This window comes from Populus nigra, chromosome 19 (genome assembly GCF_951802175.1).
Source record: "Populus nigra chromosome 19, ddPopNigr1.1, whole genome shotgun sequence".
Taxonomy (NCBI): Eukaryota; Viridiplantae; Streptophyta; class Magnoliopsida; order Malpighiales; family Salicaceae; genus Populus; species Populus nigra.
The window spans coordinates 13139388-13154340 of record NC_084870.1 but is presented as its reverse complement, the minus strand read 5'-3'; the positions used below and the strand labels follow the sequence as shown (position 1 = coordinate 13154340).

General features: G+C 34.3%; 2 protein-coding genes across 2 annotated transcripts; one reads left to right on the top strand and one right to left on the bottom strand.

Moving 5' to 3' along the window:
- Nucleotides 1–550: 550 nt before the first annotated feature.
- LOC133679231 (capsanthin/capsorubin synthase, chromoplastic-like) lies at nt 551–2379 on the bottom strand. The gene has a single exon (XM_062101768.1). The coding sequence runs from the start codon at nt 2301–2303 to the stop codon at nt 813–815; it is 1491 nt and encodes a 496-aa protein (XP_061957752.1). The 5' UTR covers nt 2304–2379; the 3' UTR covers nt 551–812.
- Nucleotides 2380–6805: 4426 nt separating this feature from the next.
- LOC133680265 (L-ascorbate oxidase-like) lies at nt 6806–10945 on the top strand. The gene is made up of 5 exons (XM_062103092.1): nt 6806–7241; nt 7405–7497; nt 7832–8044; nt 8801–8998; nt 9731–10945. The coding sequence occupies exons 1-5, from the start codon at nt 6921–6923 to the stop codon at nt 10697–10699; spliced, it is 1794 nt and encodes a 597-aa protein (XP_061959076.1). The 5' UTR covers nt 6806–6920; the 3' UTR covers nt 10700–10945.
- The last annotated feature ends 4008 nt before the right edge of the window (nt 10946–14953 follow it).

The following is a 14953-nucleotide window of genomic DNA, read 5'->3' as shown; positions in this document are numbered from 1 at the left end:
GTGTGTATTCATTGCCATCCTTTTACTATTACTATAGGGTCCCTGGAGGAGCTGTCAGGTGGTAGATACATTTGTATTGATATGGTGATGTAACGGTTAGAACATGTTAATTAACTTATCAATAAAAACTTGTTTGCTAATTATACTTTGTTGATCCGGATGGTGTTTAGCTCGCAAAATCGGAGAGAAAATAAAAGGAAATTTCAAGCATTTTTTGTATTTGGTCAAGAAAAATTACAAGCTTTTGAAGGAATTCTTAAGACCCACGCATGAAAAAAATTGACTCCAGGGTGCAAAGATGTAGGGATGAGCGTTCGTGAGACGGTGGGTGATCCACTTGAGTAATGGCTAAGCAATTTCAAGTGGTTTTTGGGAGCCACTGGGTGTACCAAATTCAAACAATGAATACAGGTCACCTTGATTTTGGCTTTCTTTGTTTGTAATCCACTAAGTGCCCGGTTTTGAGGCTTGGTTTCCCAGTGAAAAGCATCAGAATGACTGGGAAACGCAGGTTGTCCAAACAGAGCCCACCCTTTCAAATGCTTAAACAAGAGAAAAAAGAAGGAATATTTCTTCAAGATTCATTACACAGTTGGAGAAATTTAGCAAGGCAAATTAAAGCAGGTTAATTCACATATGCCTTAATCAACTTCATTTCCAATCTCAACAATCTTGTTTCTTTGACTATGGACAAACATACGAGGGAGCTAACTCATAAGTTGCTCAAGCTGTGGTAATTTGAAAAGGCTGGCTTGATGATCATTTTATTCAGTAATGTGATCACTTGATCGATGTGTTGCAACTCTCTATCCTTAGATGGTTTCAAGTGCCAAATTCCCCATCATTTTGACAAGGGGAACGGGACACTTTGTAACAATATCAAACCTGGATGGATTTGAGGCATTACTAAATAATGATAAGCTTAAGAAAAGAAGCTCTCTGAGAGATAACCTTGAGGAGAGGAACCCTTGCCAGTAATAAGGATCCAAATCAAAGAAAGCGTCAAAGAACCTCCTAGTTCCATTCAGATCAAGCTTCAGCAAAGTCTCCATCCCAAAAGAATAAAATTCCCTTGTACATCTTCTCTCTAATGGCCACAACCCATTCCACACTCTATGATGAAGTGGCCTTCCTCTAATCATTCTGGTTGAGCCAAGGCACTCCACGATTGCATCAGCTACAATTGGGGCTAAGGCCATTGTTCTAGCCACCGTATACCCAGTTGAGGGGTGGACTACCCCTGAAGTCCCGCCAATAGCCATCACACTTTGAGGGATTTTTGGGAGAGGTCCTCCCATTGGGATCACACATTTCTCATTTTCTATTACATTCTTCACCCTGATTCCTAAATGTCTTAATCTTGCTACCATCCTATTCTTAACCTCCATGTAAGATAACAAAGGCCTACTAACAAGAGAAGTCTCTTCCAAAAATACCAAGTTTGAATCAAATGGCATGGCATAGAGGAAGGTCGGAATTTTTGAGTTATTAGCACGCAAGTAAGGTTCATTTCCCATATGGGAATGTCTCCAATCCATAAGAACCATTTTATCCAAGTCAAATGGATGGCAATCCACTTCAGCTAAAATGCCATGAGCAATCTGATATCCATGGTTTCTTGGCTTATCATACTCAGTAAACGTACTAGCAAAACCACTTGCATCAACAACTAAGCTAGCTTTTAGTTCAATCCCATCATCACAAACAATTGAAGACTCAAACTCCTTATGTTCCAAATTCAAAACCTTAGCTTTATGAAACCTAACCCCATTAGAGGCACAATTCTCCAACAATTTTGTCTTCAATTCCTTTCTACCAACACGACCATAAGGACGGTCTAAATACTTGGTCTTGTCATCATCAATATGGACACAAGTCATAGGCCATGTTTTGTCCAAACAATCATCTAACCCCAAGCTCTCAAACTCATCAACCCAAACACCATAGTTGTTAGGCCACATAGAAAGTGGTGAGGGATCAACACAACATACCTTAATTCCATAACCTGACACTTGCTCGGCAAGACGCAAACCAGCCGGGCCAGCCCCAATAATGATCACATCAAAGCAGCGAGGCCTGTCAGCAGGATCAAACCATGAGAGATCAAAATCCAAGAACTCGGGTTTTGATTCGGGTTTCAAGTCAAGAAAGCTTCCAAACTTGCTGCTTTGGATTCCATAGCGGGACTTTCTTGAAGGTGTGATGTGGGGTTTTGGAGAGGAGAACAGAGGAGGAGATTTATGGTTTGGCTGAAAAGTTTTTCCTGCAGGAGATGGAGGAAATAGCCCGAGACAAGTAGCCATATGCAGCAGACAGGGAGCAGAGGTAAATTAAAGAGTTCGGGGAGAAATAGTTATAAATGGGAATTGAAGTAGAAGACAAATACTCTCACGACCATTGTTATAAAACCTAAGTCGGGATTAATGTGAAGCAAGGCCTAAATTAAAAATATAAAAATTAATTATATTATTTTAATAAAAAATCTTTTTAAAAAATAAAAATTAACATGTTGACGTTCGAATCTTAATTAGTTCGGGTTTAGATTAACCTGATCAATCTAAATTTTTGATTAAATTATTAAAATGTTTTTTTTAATCCAAACCTTATTAGTTTTTTCACTTTTGCTCAGTTTAGTATAGCAAATTCATCTTCTATTTTTTATCACAATGAAATTAAATTTATATAAACCGTAATTTTTTTGTTACCATGAAATAAATCACATCTAATTAATGTTTTTTTCATTTTAATATTTTGTTTTAATTAATTATATTTATTGAATATATTACATTGAAAAGTTATGATTGACTAATTTGAATATATTTTTTCATATTTCCCCATCGAGCAAAGCTTGATTAATGAAAATATTTTACAATTAAAAGATAAATAAGTTTAAAACAATGGGAGATAGCTTACTGACGATTCTTGAACATGTTATGAGATTCTATTTGTTATTAAATCATGGGTTCATCTACTAATTAATCATTTTCCTCTTCTTTTAAATATTTATTTTTCATACATATCAAATACCAAATAATCATCTGCGAGTAGTTTTTATTGACATAATAAGACAAAAATGTATTTTTTTATATCTAAATTTTTATTAATTTTTTTATTCAAGTGTCTCATCTTTAATTTTATATATTTGATTACTATTCTTTAATTTTTTTTAAAAAAAACGCAGTAGTTGTTAATTATTAAGTAAATTTATCAGGTGTCGACTAGACCTAAAACCCAGGCTTAGGCTTAGGCAAGCCCAATTCCCCATTCCCCAGCCTACTTTTGAAGCCCGTGACATTGTCGTTTCCAGTAGTTTTTATGCCTCGCAGCCCAACTAGGAGAAAGCCCCCAACTGAGGCAGCTAGGCCAGCCCATTAAAGCCCATTACATCCATGGGCCAGGCCAGGTTCTGAATAAAGTTCATATTATAACACCCGAAGACTAAAAGAAGGTCAGAACATTCTATGAAAACACAAAATTCACGAACAAAGAACAATTAATTTGAGACTCGGCTTAGGCGAGGTTAAAACAAAAAAAAAATAGTGAACATTGACTGTTCAACGTAGGAAAACTGAGTCAAAAATTGGTATGATTTTTAAAAAAAAAATATGTTTTTTTTTAAACAAATAGATCAAAATTAAGTTGAGTTTAATATTTTAAATCATTACCTGAACAGTTAATAATATTTTTTTAACACGATATCAGAATATTGATAATAAAATGGTGATGAACTCAAAACTTATCATTTTTATTTATTTAATAAAAATTAAAAATAAAATAATATGAATATGTATAAATTTTAAATTTAAAAGACTTTTATTCTTGAGAAGGTTGTGTTAAAAAATATAAACCTCCATGAATAATAGAAGTATCTCTAATTAAAATTTTCACAATTATTCAAATGATTGCATGTGAATGCTAGATTCGCACATTTAATTTGGACCAATTAACTCGTAAGCAATAAAAAAACAACTCTTATTTATTTCTTGCTGGACGGTATATATATTAATAATAAGAAGAGGAAGAAACCAGAAACGTTTGTACATTGTGGAGAATATTCACATTGACATGATTAGGAATAACTATACTAGATAATCGGGAAAAAAAACCAGGAGGAAAAAAGATATATATATATATTCGCATTCACATGCAATCGATCATTTGAATAATTGTGAAACAGTTAATTAGAGACACTTCTATTATTGATGGAGATTTTATGTAAGGATATAAGTTAAAAGGCCTTTTTATTTGCTTTATTCCATTGCTGCTTCTCTATTGAGAATTACAAAATATATATAGTTTTTTTTTTGTCATAATTTTTTTTAATATTATATAACTCGGGGTATTCGGACCAGCTTACACGCACCATAACTAATCTCCAGGTCCACTAAATATTCTGCAAGCCTAATAAACATATAAAATATCACGGGGATGATATATATGTATAAAAAAAATCAAACCGAACAAGTCGTTATCTCGACGAAGCCACCATCTCAAGTGCTGTCATAATTTTCATTGATAAACAACGATGGAGTGTTTTTTACCAGTATTTCTGATACTTTTTACAATTTTTCCTTTAACTTAGTAGTGTACTGTGATGTAGTCAAGCAATGCCTCTTGATTATAAAAAATTAAAACCAGCATTATGAGTTTCTTAAAATGATAACCTTTACCGTGCGCGCGTTTGATCTTATATATATATATATATAAACATGTTCTTTGTTATGAAGGGTATAAATATATTCTTGTCCTTTTCCTTTAACTTCCCTCTAATTAGCTCCTTCAATATATTGATTTAATTTTTTTTTTTAAAAGTTGATATATATAAAGGATCAAGTCCGTAATTCATGATTTGAAAACCTTAATTCAAGCACCCAAGTTTCATTTAAAATTGTTTTGGATATTAGTTAGGTCAAACTTGGATAACCCAATAAGTTTACAAGTTAGGTGAACTTAAATTATTATTATTTTTTAAATTCGAAACGCATTATCTTAATTTTTTTATTTAAATAATACTGTTTGGAATTAATCGAAAGCCTCATGGGTTAATTTAATGATTGAACAATCTGAATCCAACACCAGATTAGATCTGAGAAAACTTCACAATGACGATATCAGTGCCTGAAGGCTAAAGTATAGCGTGCGAATTTGAAGGCTAAAGGGAATGGTGGCCCCGTCTCAGAGAAGCATTACAGCTAGCACAACAAGTCCGGGAAGACAGCACGATCGATGATCAACAGTCGACGACAATCAATCTTGGCTGGCTTGAACTCTTTTCAGAAAGGGTTGGTTTCAAATTAAGACAATAATATTCTCTTTTTCAAGGGAGCAAATAAACAGGATTAATTAATTAACCCTCTAATATTCAATTGACCCAAATTCAGATGAAGCTGGCCGACGATCGATGAACACAACAATAAATAAATTATAAGTGAAAGAAGATTAATAAACACAAGGAAATCATGCCTTCCATAGTTTAATAAATTCTAGCGCAACTATTAATTAATTAATTAATTAAAACATTCTCTTTTTTCCCTTTTGAGTTGGCACCATTAAAAAAGCCTGACTAGCTTACCTAATTAATACATTTTATAATTAAATTGATCCATTAATTTGATTGAACTTGAGAACTGTTGGAGGAGTATGTTTCTCTTTCTATATAGGACTCCACTAGTATTCCACTTTGCACTCATTTCGATCGGACCTGACACTTTGTTGTTTATGGAAAATTTCAGAGTGCTCGACCAAGAAATAATCATCAATATTTTCTCTGTGAATCCATTCTGAGCAGAGATATATAGATGATGAAAAAGAATAACATAAGAATACTTTTATTTATTCTTTAAAAAAAATTTACTTTTTTTTTTTTTACTTTTTCTCTTGTTTTTGTATTTATATTTCTCTTATAAAATAAATATTGATAGTTAAGTATTCTTTTAACACTCTAAAATTTATGGATCGAATATAGAACATTACCATCAATAATTAGCCACTTCGTTTTTAGTTCTGCTTGGCAAATTGATTTTGCGGGGATCGATGAGTCGAATTATATATGTTATTTCAAAAGAAAAAAAAATATAGAAATTGGGGTAGCTAGTAAAGCTAATTAAAGCACAAATAATTAATATATACTTATCTGGACATGATTATGAGATAAAACATGATTAATTTTTATTAAATCTTCAACTTGTTGGAAAATATATTCTTGCGCGTTTCTTTCTCTTTAGTTTTTTTTTTGTTTGGTAGCCAGGTAATATGCCATTTTTCAATTCATTCTTTAGAATCTCCTTTTTTTATTCCTTTTTTTTTATATACTGTCGAATCTCCTTTTCTTTTTTACTGCCAGCCTGTACCTGATGATCAGCTCAGTTTATATTTATTTTTATTTTTGCAAGTTTCTTTTAAAAATTTTGTGATCTATTCATATATTTTTTTTCATTTCTCTAATTTCATCATTTTCTTCTTTGTTTTTTTCTAAATCATTTCAGAAAAGAAGCTAGGTTAATTAATTATTCCTAGATATTGTAAGAAAATAGAAGATACTGGTGTTTAGAATTTATTAATTAGCAAAAATTAATATTTTTCTATTATAATAAAATCTCTATGTATCATTCCATTAGTTATTACTTTCTAATTTCCAAATCGTACAATAACAGAGAAAAAAAAACTTAAATCAAGGAGTTATAATCCAATTGATATTAATATTTTTCCTTTTTCTTAAGAAATCTTGAATTGTAACCTCTCCTTTGTAATAATATTAAAAAATCTGGCCAGCCACTTTCTATATATATATATCACCCCAACGTGCATATCCACTAATTAAGCCAGAGCTGAAAGAGCTCTTTCCTTCTTCCACAGGAAATATCCCTTTTCACCTAAACCACTACAAACTTGATCATCTTCTTGGCATCCAATAGAAGAAGATGGGGGCACCTTGCAACTCCTTGGGCGAACCATTCTCCAGAAGTTTCAAGGGTCTCATTGTTTGGAGCATTTTGCTTTCATTGACCCAATGTTCGTTGGCTACTGCTACTTCTAATAAGACTAGATCACTCCATTTCTACAAATGGGAAGTGGAGTACATGTACTGGTCTCCAGATGGGTTAGAAAATGTTGTTATGGGCATCAATGGCAAGTTTCCTGGACCAACGATCCGGGCTAGAGCTGGCGATACAGTTCATGTGCATCTCACAAACAAACTCCACACCGAGGGAGTTGTCATTCACTGGCATGGAATCAGACAGGTTTCTATTCATTGATCCCACTCTCTCTCTTTATTTCTGTCTTTACTCTTAATAAAGTACATGCAATTAATTTTGTTGAAGCATCTTTGCATGTGACAATGCAAGCAGCATCCACTAAGCCATGCCTTGTCTATTCTGTATTCTCTGCTGTTTTCCTTTGCAGAAAGGAACGCCATGGGCAGATGGGACTGCTTCCATTTCGCAGTGTGCTATTAACCCCGGAGAATCCTTCGATTACAGGTTCACAGTCGACAGGGTAAAATCTAGCTTCCTTAATTTCTCGTTAAATTTCTAATAATTAAGAAAAACTTGTTTAAGGATACGACGATATTGATCGGTCAATATCTCTGCCACCGTGGGATGTGTCACTAGGTAAACTACGTACATAGTAGTCGGTCGGTCAATATATCAAGTTAACATATCAATTAGCATCAGAAACAATACATTTAACTTACTGATCATCATCATGTCGGTAGAGTTAACAACGTGCAACCCTTCATCCATGTTGCCCTGAAAAAATAATGGCTTTTCAAGGAAGGAGTAGCTAACTTGAAGAGCTTGTATATTAATGAAATTTTGATGTGGAGCAGGCAGGAACATATTTCTACCATGGACATTATGGAATGCAAAGGTCAGCAGGGTTATATGGGTCCCTAATAGTGGATGTTGCAGAAGGAGAGAAAGAGCCTTTCCACTATGATGGCGAGTTTGACTTGTTGCTAAGTGATTGGTGGCATGAAAGTGCTCATGACCAAGAAGTTGGCCTTTCTTCCAGACCAATGCGCTGGATTGGTGAACCCCAGGTAGTTTCGCAGTATTCCTACGCAATAATCGTATTTTTCGGAGTCAATATTGATATCCCAAATTAAAGGAAAAATTTTGATAATTTATTCAGTTTTAGACCATTGTCTTAATCTTGAGTTCATCGTCATGCTTGATATCTGGTCTTCCATTAATTACGAGTTAATTTTTTAATCAACATCCTACATAGTAATACTACATATGCTTGCTAGCTAGATGGTCAGTCTTTACTTATTGTCGTAAGGGATACACAAAGCTACTTCCCAAGGGGGCATCGATCAATGCATTAAAAATTGGGTTTTTTTTGGGAGCATAAGTTTTTAATTTCTAATTAAAAACTTATTGGTACAATATTGAATGCAACAAGATTTAGAAAAACAAGAAGGAATTAATAAATTACCCCTCCTGATCCTGGCCCTATTGAATATTCATATATACTGTATTATATAGTCCTATATATAGTACTTATCTATTATAAGACTGGTAATTTTTTATTATTTTATTTAATTTATTTGAGAAGAGGGTAGGTTTATTTTCAAATGTAAGAAAACTGGCAAGTTAATAAACAAGGGCCCTCATGTCTCAATTATCTCAATAAAAATCAATCTAATTAATTTTTTTTTTATCCATGGTGGTTGGCTTGTCGTGTTATCTTATTTTACCCCAATATTCAACACGAGGTAAAAGGAAAAGGAGGACAAATTCCTTTTTCCAATGCGTTTTCCTTTCCTTATTGACCATGTTCAATTTGTGTACAGACCCTGCTCGTAAATGGAAGAGGTCAGTATGGATGTTCCCTAGCGGCCCACTATAGCAACAACTCCTCTCTCAGTCAGTGCAATGTAACAGGACATGAGCAATGGGCACCCTATATCCTGCATGTGGATCCAAACAAGACCTATAGAATAAGACTTTCTAGCACTACTGCTCTGGCTTCTCTCAACTTGGCCATTGGGGTGAGTATATGTACACATGCACGGCAGTTCAAATTGATATATATACGTACAGCAAGATTTTGATTCTCTTTGATATATATAGTATATATCCCTTTCTGATATATAAGAATGATTCGTTAGAGAGTTGAGATGATTGCTTGACGATGCTAGCTGATCAAGTTGTTGCCAGCTGTGAGAGCAAAATATGCGTGATAATATATGGACGTGATGCATAACAAAATGTTTGTCTTCTTTAAGCTAATTCCCTTCTTGAGGATGCAGTAGCTTTGTTCATACGTAGTAAGAATCTCTTTATATTTAGCTAATATATCACCCTTTGCCTTTGTTTGTTTCAAATTTGCGTCATCGCTTACCTTATTTTACATTTGACATGCTATCTTCAACATATATGACTGCAACATTTCTGCTGCTTTTATTTTCTCATCTTCGGAAATGATTGCTGCTTTCACCTTTTTAAACCGATCACCTTTTAATTACATGAATGTTTTTTTTTTTCCTTCTAAGGCTTGTCACATGACTGATGTTGTACGGTTGATTGTTCCTCTCCATGATATTTTAAAAACAAATATCCTTTTCCCATTGTCATTTTTTTTCCCTGTATCATTGAATATATATTAATTGCCATATAGGCATGCATGCCTGCAAATTTGAACGGTGCAGCTTTGCAAAATGCAAATGTGATGGGTAAAATTATTTACATACGCTCATCTTTTTATTGTTTTTTGTTTTCAGAATCACAAAATGCTGGTGGTGGAAGCAGATGGAAATTATCTCCAGCCATTTGAGACTGATGACCTAGACATTTATTCCGGTGAGAGCTACTCAGTGTTATTAAAAACAAGTCAAGACCCCTCACAAAACTACTGGATCTCTTTTGGTGTAAGAGGAAGAAAGCCTCAAACCCCACAAGCCCTAACTATACTAAACTATAAAACCAACTCTGCATCAAAATTCCCTCTTTCTCCACCTCCTGTAACTCCTAGATGGGATGATTATGCTCACAGCAAGGCATTCACTAACAAAGTCAAGGCCTTGGATCACAAAACAATCCCAAAACCTCCATCAACTTACCACCGCAGGATCATCCTACTAAACACTCAAAACAAGATGAATGGCTATACGAAGTGGTCTATCAATAACGTTTCCCTCTCATTACCTGCCACTCCTTACTTGGGGTCCATAAGATTTGGACTACAAAATGGTTTTGATCAAACAAAGCCACCTGAGAGTTTCCCAGTACAGTACGATGTTATGAAGCCACCGGGTAACCCCAACACCACTACTGGGAATGGGGTTTACATGCTTAGTTACTATAGCACAGTGGACGTGATACTTCAAAATGCTAATGCATTAGCTGAGAATGTTAGTGAAATCCACCCGTGGCATTTGCATGGACATGATTTCTGGGTGTTAGGGTATGGAGAAGGGAAGTTTACAAAAGATGATGAGAAGAAATTTAACATGAAGAATCCACCTTATAGAAATTCTGCAGTGATATTTCCCTATGGATGGACTGCACTAAGGTTTGTGGCGGATAATCCAGGAGTATGGGCTTTCCACTGCCATATTGAGCCACATTTGCATATGGGCATGGGTGTGGTTTTAGCTGAGGGTGTCCAACGTCTTCCTAAGATTCCTAAGGAGGCTCTTTCTTGTGGTTTGACTGGGAAGAAGTTCATGACTGGAAACAATTTGGGCTAAGTTAATGCCATCTTTTAGCTATGGCTTTATTATATGATTTTCTGTATGCTATTAATTGTAATATGCAACTTGGAGTTCATCAATATCGTATGACTAGCCAGAGAGGGTGAGGGAATGTGCTTGTCTTTTCTTTTTGGTTAAATGTGCTTGTCAAAGGGAGAGAATATGTATCTTAGCTACCGTATTTATAAGGTATTCGGAATCTGATGATGTTTTTATTATCAATGTTATTATTATTTTAAGGTATTCTACTTCTTCTTTTTTCGTCTCTCTTCGAAAGCTTAAAGCATAATCACAATTTTGACCATTTGGTGAAATATGACGTAAAAAGTTCAAGCTAAATTACAATGTGTGTATATATGGCGTAGTGCTGGGATTTCTCAAACCTCAAAATTATAGCTATAAACTATAAAGAAAACTCTGAATTATATAAAAGGTTATGAATACATCTCTGTATACAAATCAAAGCTAATTTGATATTAATATTTTAGAAAACTAAGAAAACTCTAAATCATTTCAGAAAAGAAGGTTAATTAGCTATATTCTACTAATGTCAGCGAAAATTAATATTTTTATATTATATTAAAATCTCTAAATATCGTTGTAATTTAATGTAAAATATAAAAAAAAATCGAGGCGTCAAGTAGAAACGAACAGGGTCTTACGGCACGGTCACCTTTAATAATTACATTCTAATTTCCAAATCAAATAATAACAGAAAAAAGCTTCACACTGAGGGAGTTGTCATTCACCGGCATGGAATCAGACAGGTTTATCATGCAATCTCACCTTCTTAATTAACCTCAAGGGCTAATCCTAGCTAGTGATCGAAGAGATTAATTCGCTTGCTTTTAACTTTCTGGGTTTAAATCTTGAGATCATCATCGATACACTAAGCTAATTTGAGGGTGTGTCCATGAAATTGTCCAGATAGCTAATTATTATTAAATTGATAGGAAAATACTTACCGATTTCTTATTTTTTGTTCGCCATTAATTGTCGCAACTAAACTTTTAGTCTACGTAGTTGAATGTTGAAAATTCATAGCTAGCGTGCTATTAACCCTGGAGAAACCTTCGATTTCTTATTTATTCCTGTACGTTGAAATTTTTTAATGGTGCATGCTGTAAGTGGATCCAAACATGACCTACAGAATAAGGAATGCTAGTACTTCTGGTCTGGGTTCTCTCAACTTGGCCATTGAGGTAAGGACATATAATTACTGATGATAAAATTTCATGCGTATATATATTATTCTTTCATTACGAACAACTTGAGCCCCATGTTCTTCGTATCATATGTAGTTGTCAGATCCGGTTCAAAACCTGACTTGTTTTAGGGTTCATGTCATTGAGTTGCCGGGTCAATTATTTTGTCCCCACGAGCCCTAACCATGGTAAACTATAAAAATAACTATGAATGACAACGGCCACTCTCTCCACCTCCTGCTGAAACAAGATCAGAAAGGAATGAACCATCTAGGTGGTGATCCAGTGGTAAAAGCTTGGGATCAAGAGATTTGCTCTCTTTGTGGTCTCAGGTTCGAGCCATGTGGTTGCTCATATGATGGCCACTGGAGGCTTACATGGTCGTTAACTTCAGGACCCGTGGGATTAGTCAAGGTACGCGCAAGCTGGTCCGGACACCCACATGAAACTAAAAAAAAAAAAAAAAAGATCAGAAAGGAATGATTGTGCTCACGGCAAAGCATCCTCTAGCAAAATCAAGGCCATGGATGATAAAAAGAATCCCCAAATATATCCCCCACCAACTTACCACCGTAGGATTGACATACTAAACACTCAAAACAAGATCAATGTCAGTGGTCAGTTAATAATATTTCCCTCACATTACCTGCCAGTCGGGCCGGCTCCATTAACCGATTATATTTTAACATAGAGCTTTGGAGCAACGGCTAGATCTGCTAGAAGATTAAAAGAAAATCGTTGTTCTCTGCTCTTGTTTTTTCGTGTCAGATGGGTTTTGACTTTTTTCCAATACATGTAGGAATGACGTTTTTTAGGAGAAATGACAAAAAAAAAAATTTCATTTCATGTAGCTTTTCCGTTGAAGGGTGTAAAACTTGAATAAAAAGCCAAAAAAATCTCATTTTTTCGGTTTGGCTTCTCATTTAGCATCAGCGTTGGATATTAGTATAGAACATGCGTTTGATGACAAGACAAAGCCGCCCGAGGATTTCCCAGGAGATTATGATATCATGAAGCCACCTGCTAATCCCAACTGCATAATTACAGGAAATGGGGTCTGCATGTTTGATTATGAGAGCACAGTGGATGTGATACTTCAAAATGCTAATACATTAAAAGATATTTTTAATATATAGCATATCGTCGGCGAGCACCTCCAATATTTTACAGGTTCGGCGCCTTTTAGGCCCTTTTCCTTTGAAACTAATTAATGCCAAGTTAGCCATTGTTGCAATCCAAGAATCATTAACTGATAATCAAATTGCATGATAACAATAACAACACATGCAGTAATGAAAAAAAAAACTTCCTACCACTCAAGTAACTTCGTCGCAAACTTCTCAAATACATTAATGCATGCATCAGCATCCATTGAGAAACATAAACCAGACCGGGAAAAAAAAGCAGTAACATATCAGCCTGGCACGCTCACCCTTTTCCTCGGTAGCTTCATCTTTAAAAATTTTCTCGACCTGCAATATTTTCCAAGTAAGTCAACTTCAAAAACAAAATTCAAAAAGTAAAAAAAGAAGTGGGAAGCGCTAGTTAGCAACCAGCATACCACCATTGCAAAGTTTAAACCTAAAAGTCAGCCGGACTATCCACGCCATTAATCAAATCCGTGCATTACATTGAAAATTGAAATGGTTAAGAACGAGAAAGATGGGAACAATCAATAATGTTGGATAAGGAAATGGAAGATTTCTTAGGAAATCCAAAAAAAACTTGATTTTCTTTCCCTTTTTATCAAAAAGAGCATTAAAACCTCAATGCTGGCCTAGCCTAGCCTTCTCCTTCGCCTTCTTTGGTGTTTGACAGACTGGACAAGAATCTAGAAAGATAAAAAAATTCCTCACCATGATACTCACGGGTAGTGAATCGTGGTGGCCTGCTGCTGCTGCTGATGCTACTGGAGCTGCTGCTACTGTTTAATTAAGTAGCGGAGGCAGAAGGTGGCTGCTGCGAAGGAGGATGGCAGACGGCGGTGGTGGAAAAGACTGGGGAGGAGGCGGCTGGAACTGGCTGAATAGCGAGCGAGGAAGAATGTCTAGAGTTTTTCTTTTCTTGCTTGGTAAATGAGAGTATCGTCTGATCAATTTGGCCTTTGGGTTGGGTGATGCTGGCGCCTTTCCTTAGGGTTTCTTAAAAAAAAAAAAAAACCTTTACAGAGTTGAATTATTTTTAAGTCATTTTTCATTGGCAAAATTAAAAAATAAAACTATTTAACAATAGTTTTTCCCTGTTACAAGTTGCTTAAACTTGTTTATATTTCAAATTAAAGATTGCAATGAAACTAAGTTTTTTTAACTTATTTATATTCTTAAAATGGTATCAAATTAATTATTTTTTTCCTAATCAAATTTTAAAATCAATAATAACATATTGAAATTTACTCAATAAAGGTTTCAAGGTATATATTATTACAACCACTTTTAGATGATTGATATATTAGTGTGTTTGGTATTGTGGTGTTGTGTATTTTTTGAAAGTGTTTTTTATTTAAAAATATATTAATTTTTTTTTATTTTTTTGACAGTAGCATATCAAAACTATTAAAAAAAACATTTAAAAACATCAATTAGAGAGTTTTTAGAATAAAATATAATTTTAAAACCCACCGGAAAACAGAAGTTACCGCATTTCTAAACATTAGTGATTGCTCCCAAACACTAGTAATTGATTTCTTCATCTTTTTTCGTTGTTGAGAAATATTTCACTGAAGTAATGATCATTATGTGTGTTTAGCATAGTGATAGTTTTTACACTTGTGATTTAAAAAAGTAGGTTTAAGAAAAAAAAATATTTTAAAAAAAATAGTTAGTTAAAAATATTGTGAGATGAATTTGTGCACACATAAAAAATAAAAAATATATTTTCAAGGATGAAAATGAAACTATTTCAGCTTCTACAAAATCAAGATTTAAAATGCAATTATATGTGAGATCTAGTATAGAATGTGAGGCCTGATTTAAAAAACATAAGCTATTTAATTAATGAAATGATTTTTTCTCTATGATTAGATAAAAATCAACAAAAAAACCCCAAC

Coding starts and splice junctions, on each gene's coding strand:
- LOC133679231 (XM_062101768.1), bottom strand. CDS start 2,303: ATGGCTACTTGTCTCGGGCTATTTCCTCCATCTCCTGCAGGAAAAACT.
- LOC133680265 (XM_062103092.1), top strand. CDS start 6,921: ATGGGGGCACCTTGCAACTCCTTGGGCGAACCATTCTCCAGAAGTTTC. Junction 7,242..7,404: donor ACTGGCATGGAATCAGACAG/GTTTCTATTCAT, acceptor TTTCCTTTGCAG/AAAGGAACGCCATGGGCAGA. Junction 8,045..8,800: donor GCTGGATTGGTGAACCCCAG/GTAGTTTCGCAG, acceptor ATTTGTGTACAG/ACCCTGCTCGTAAATGGAAG.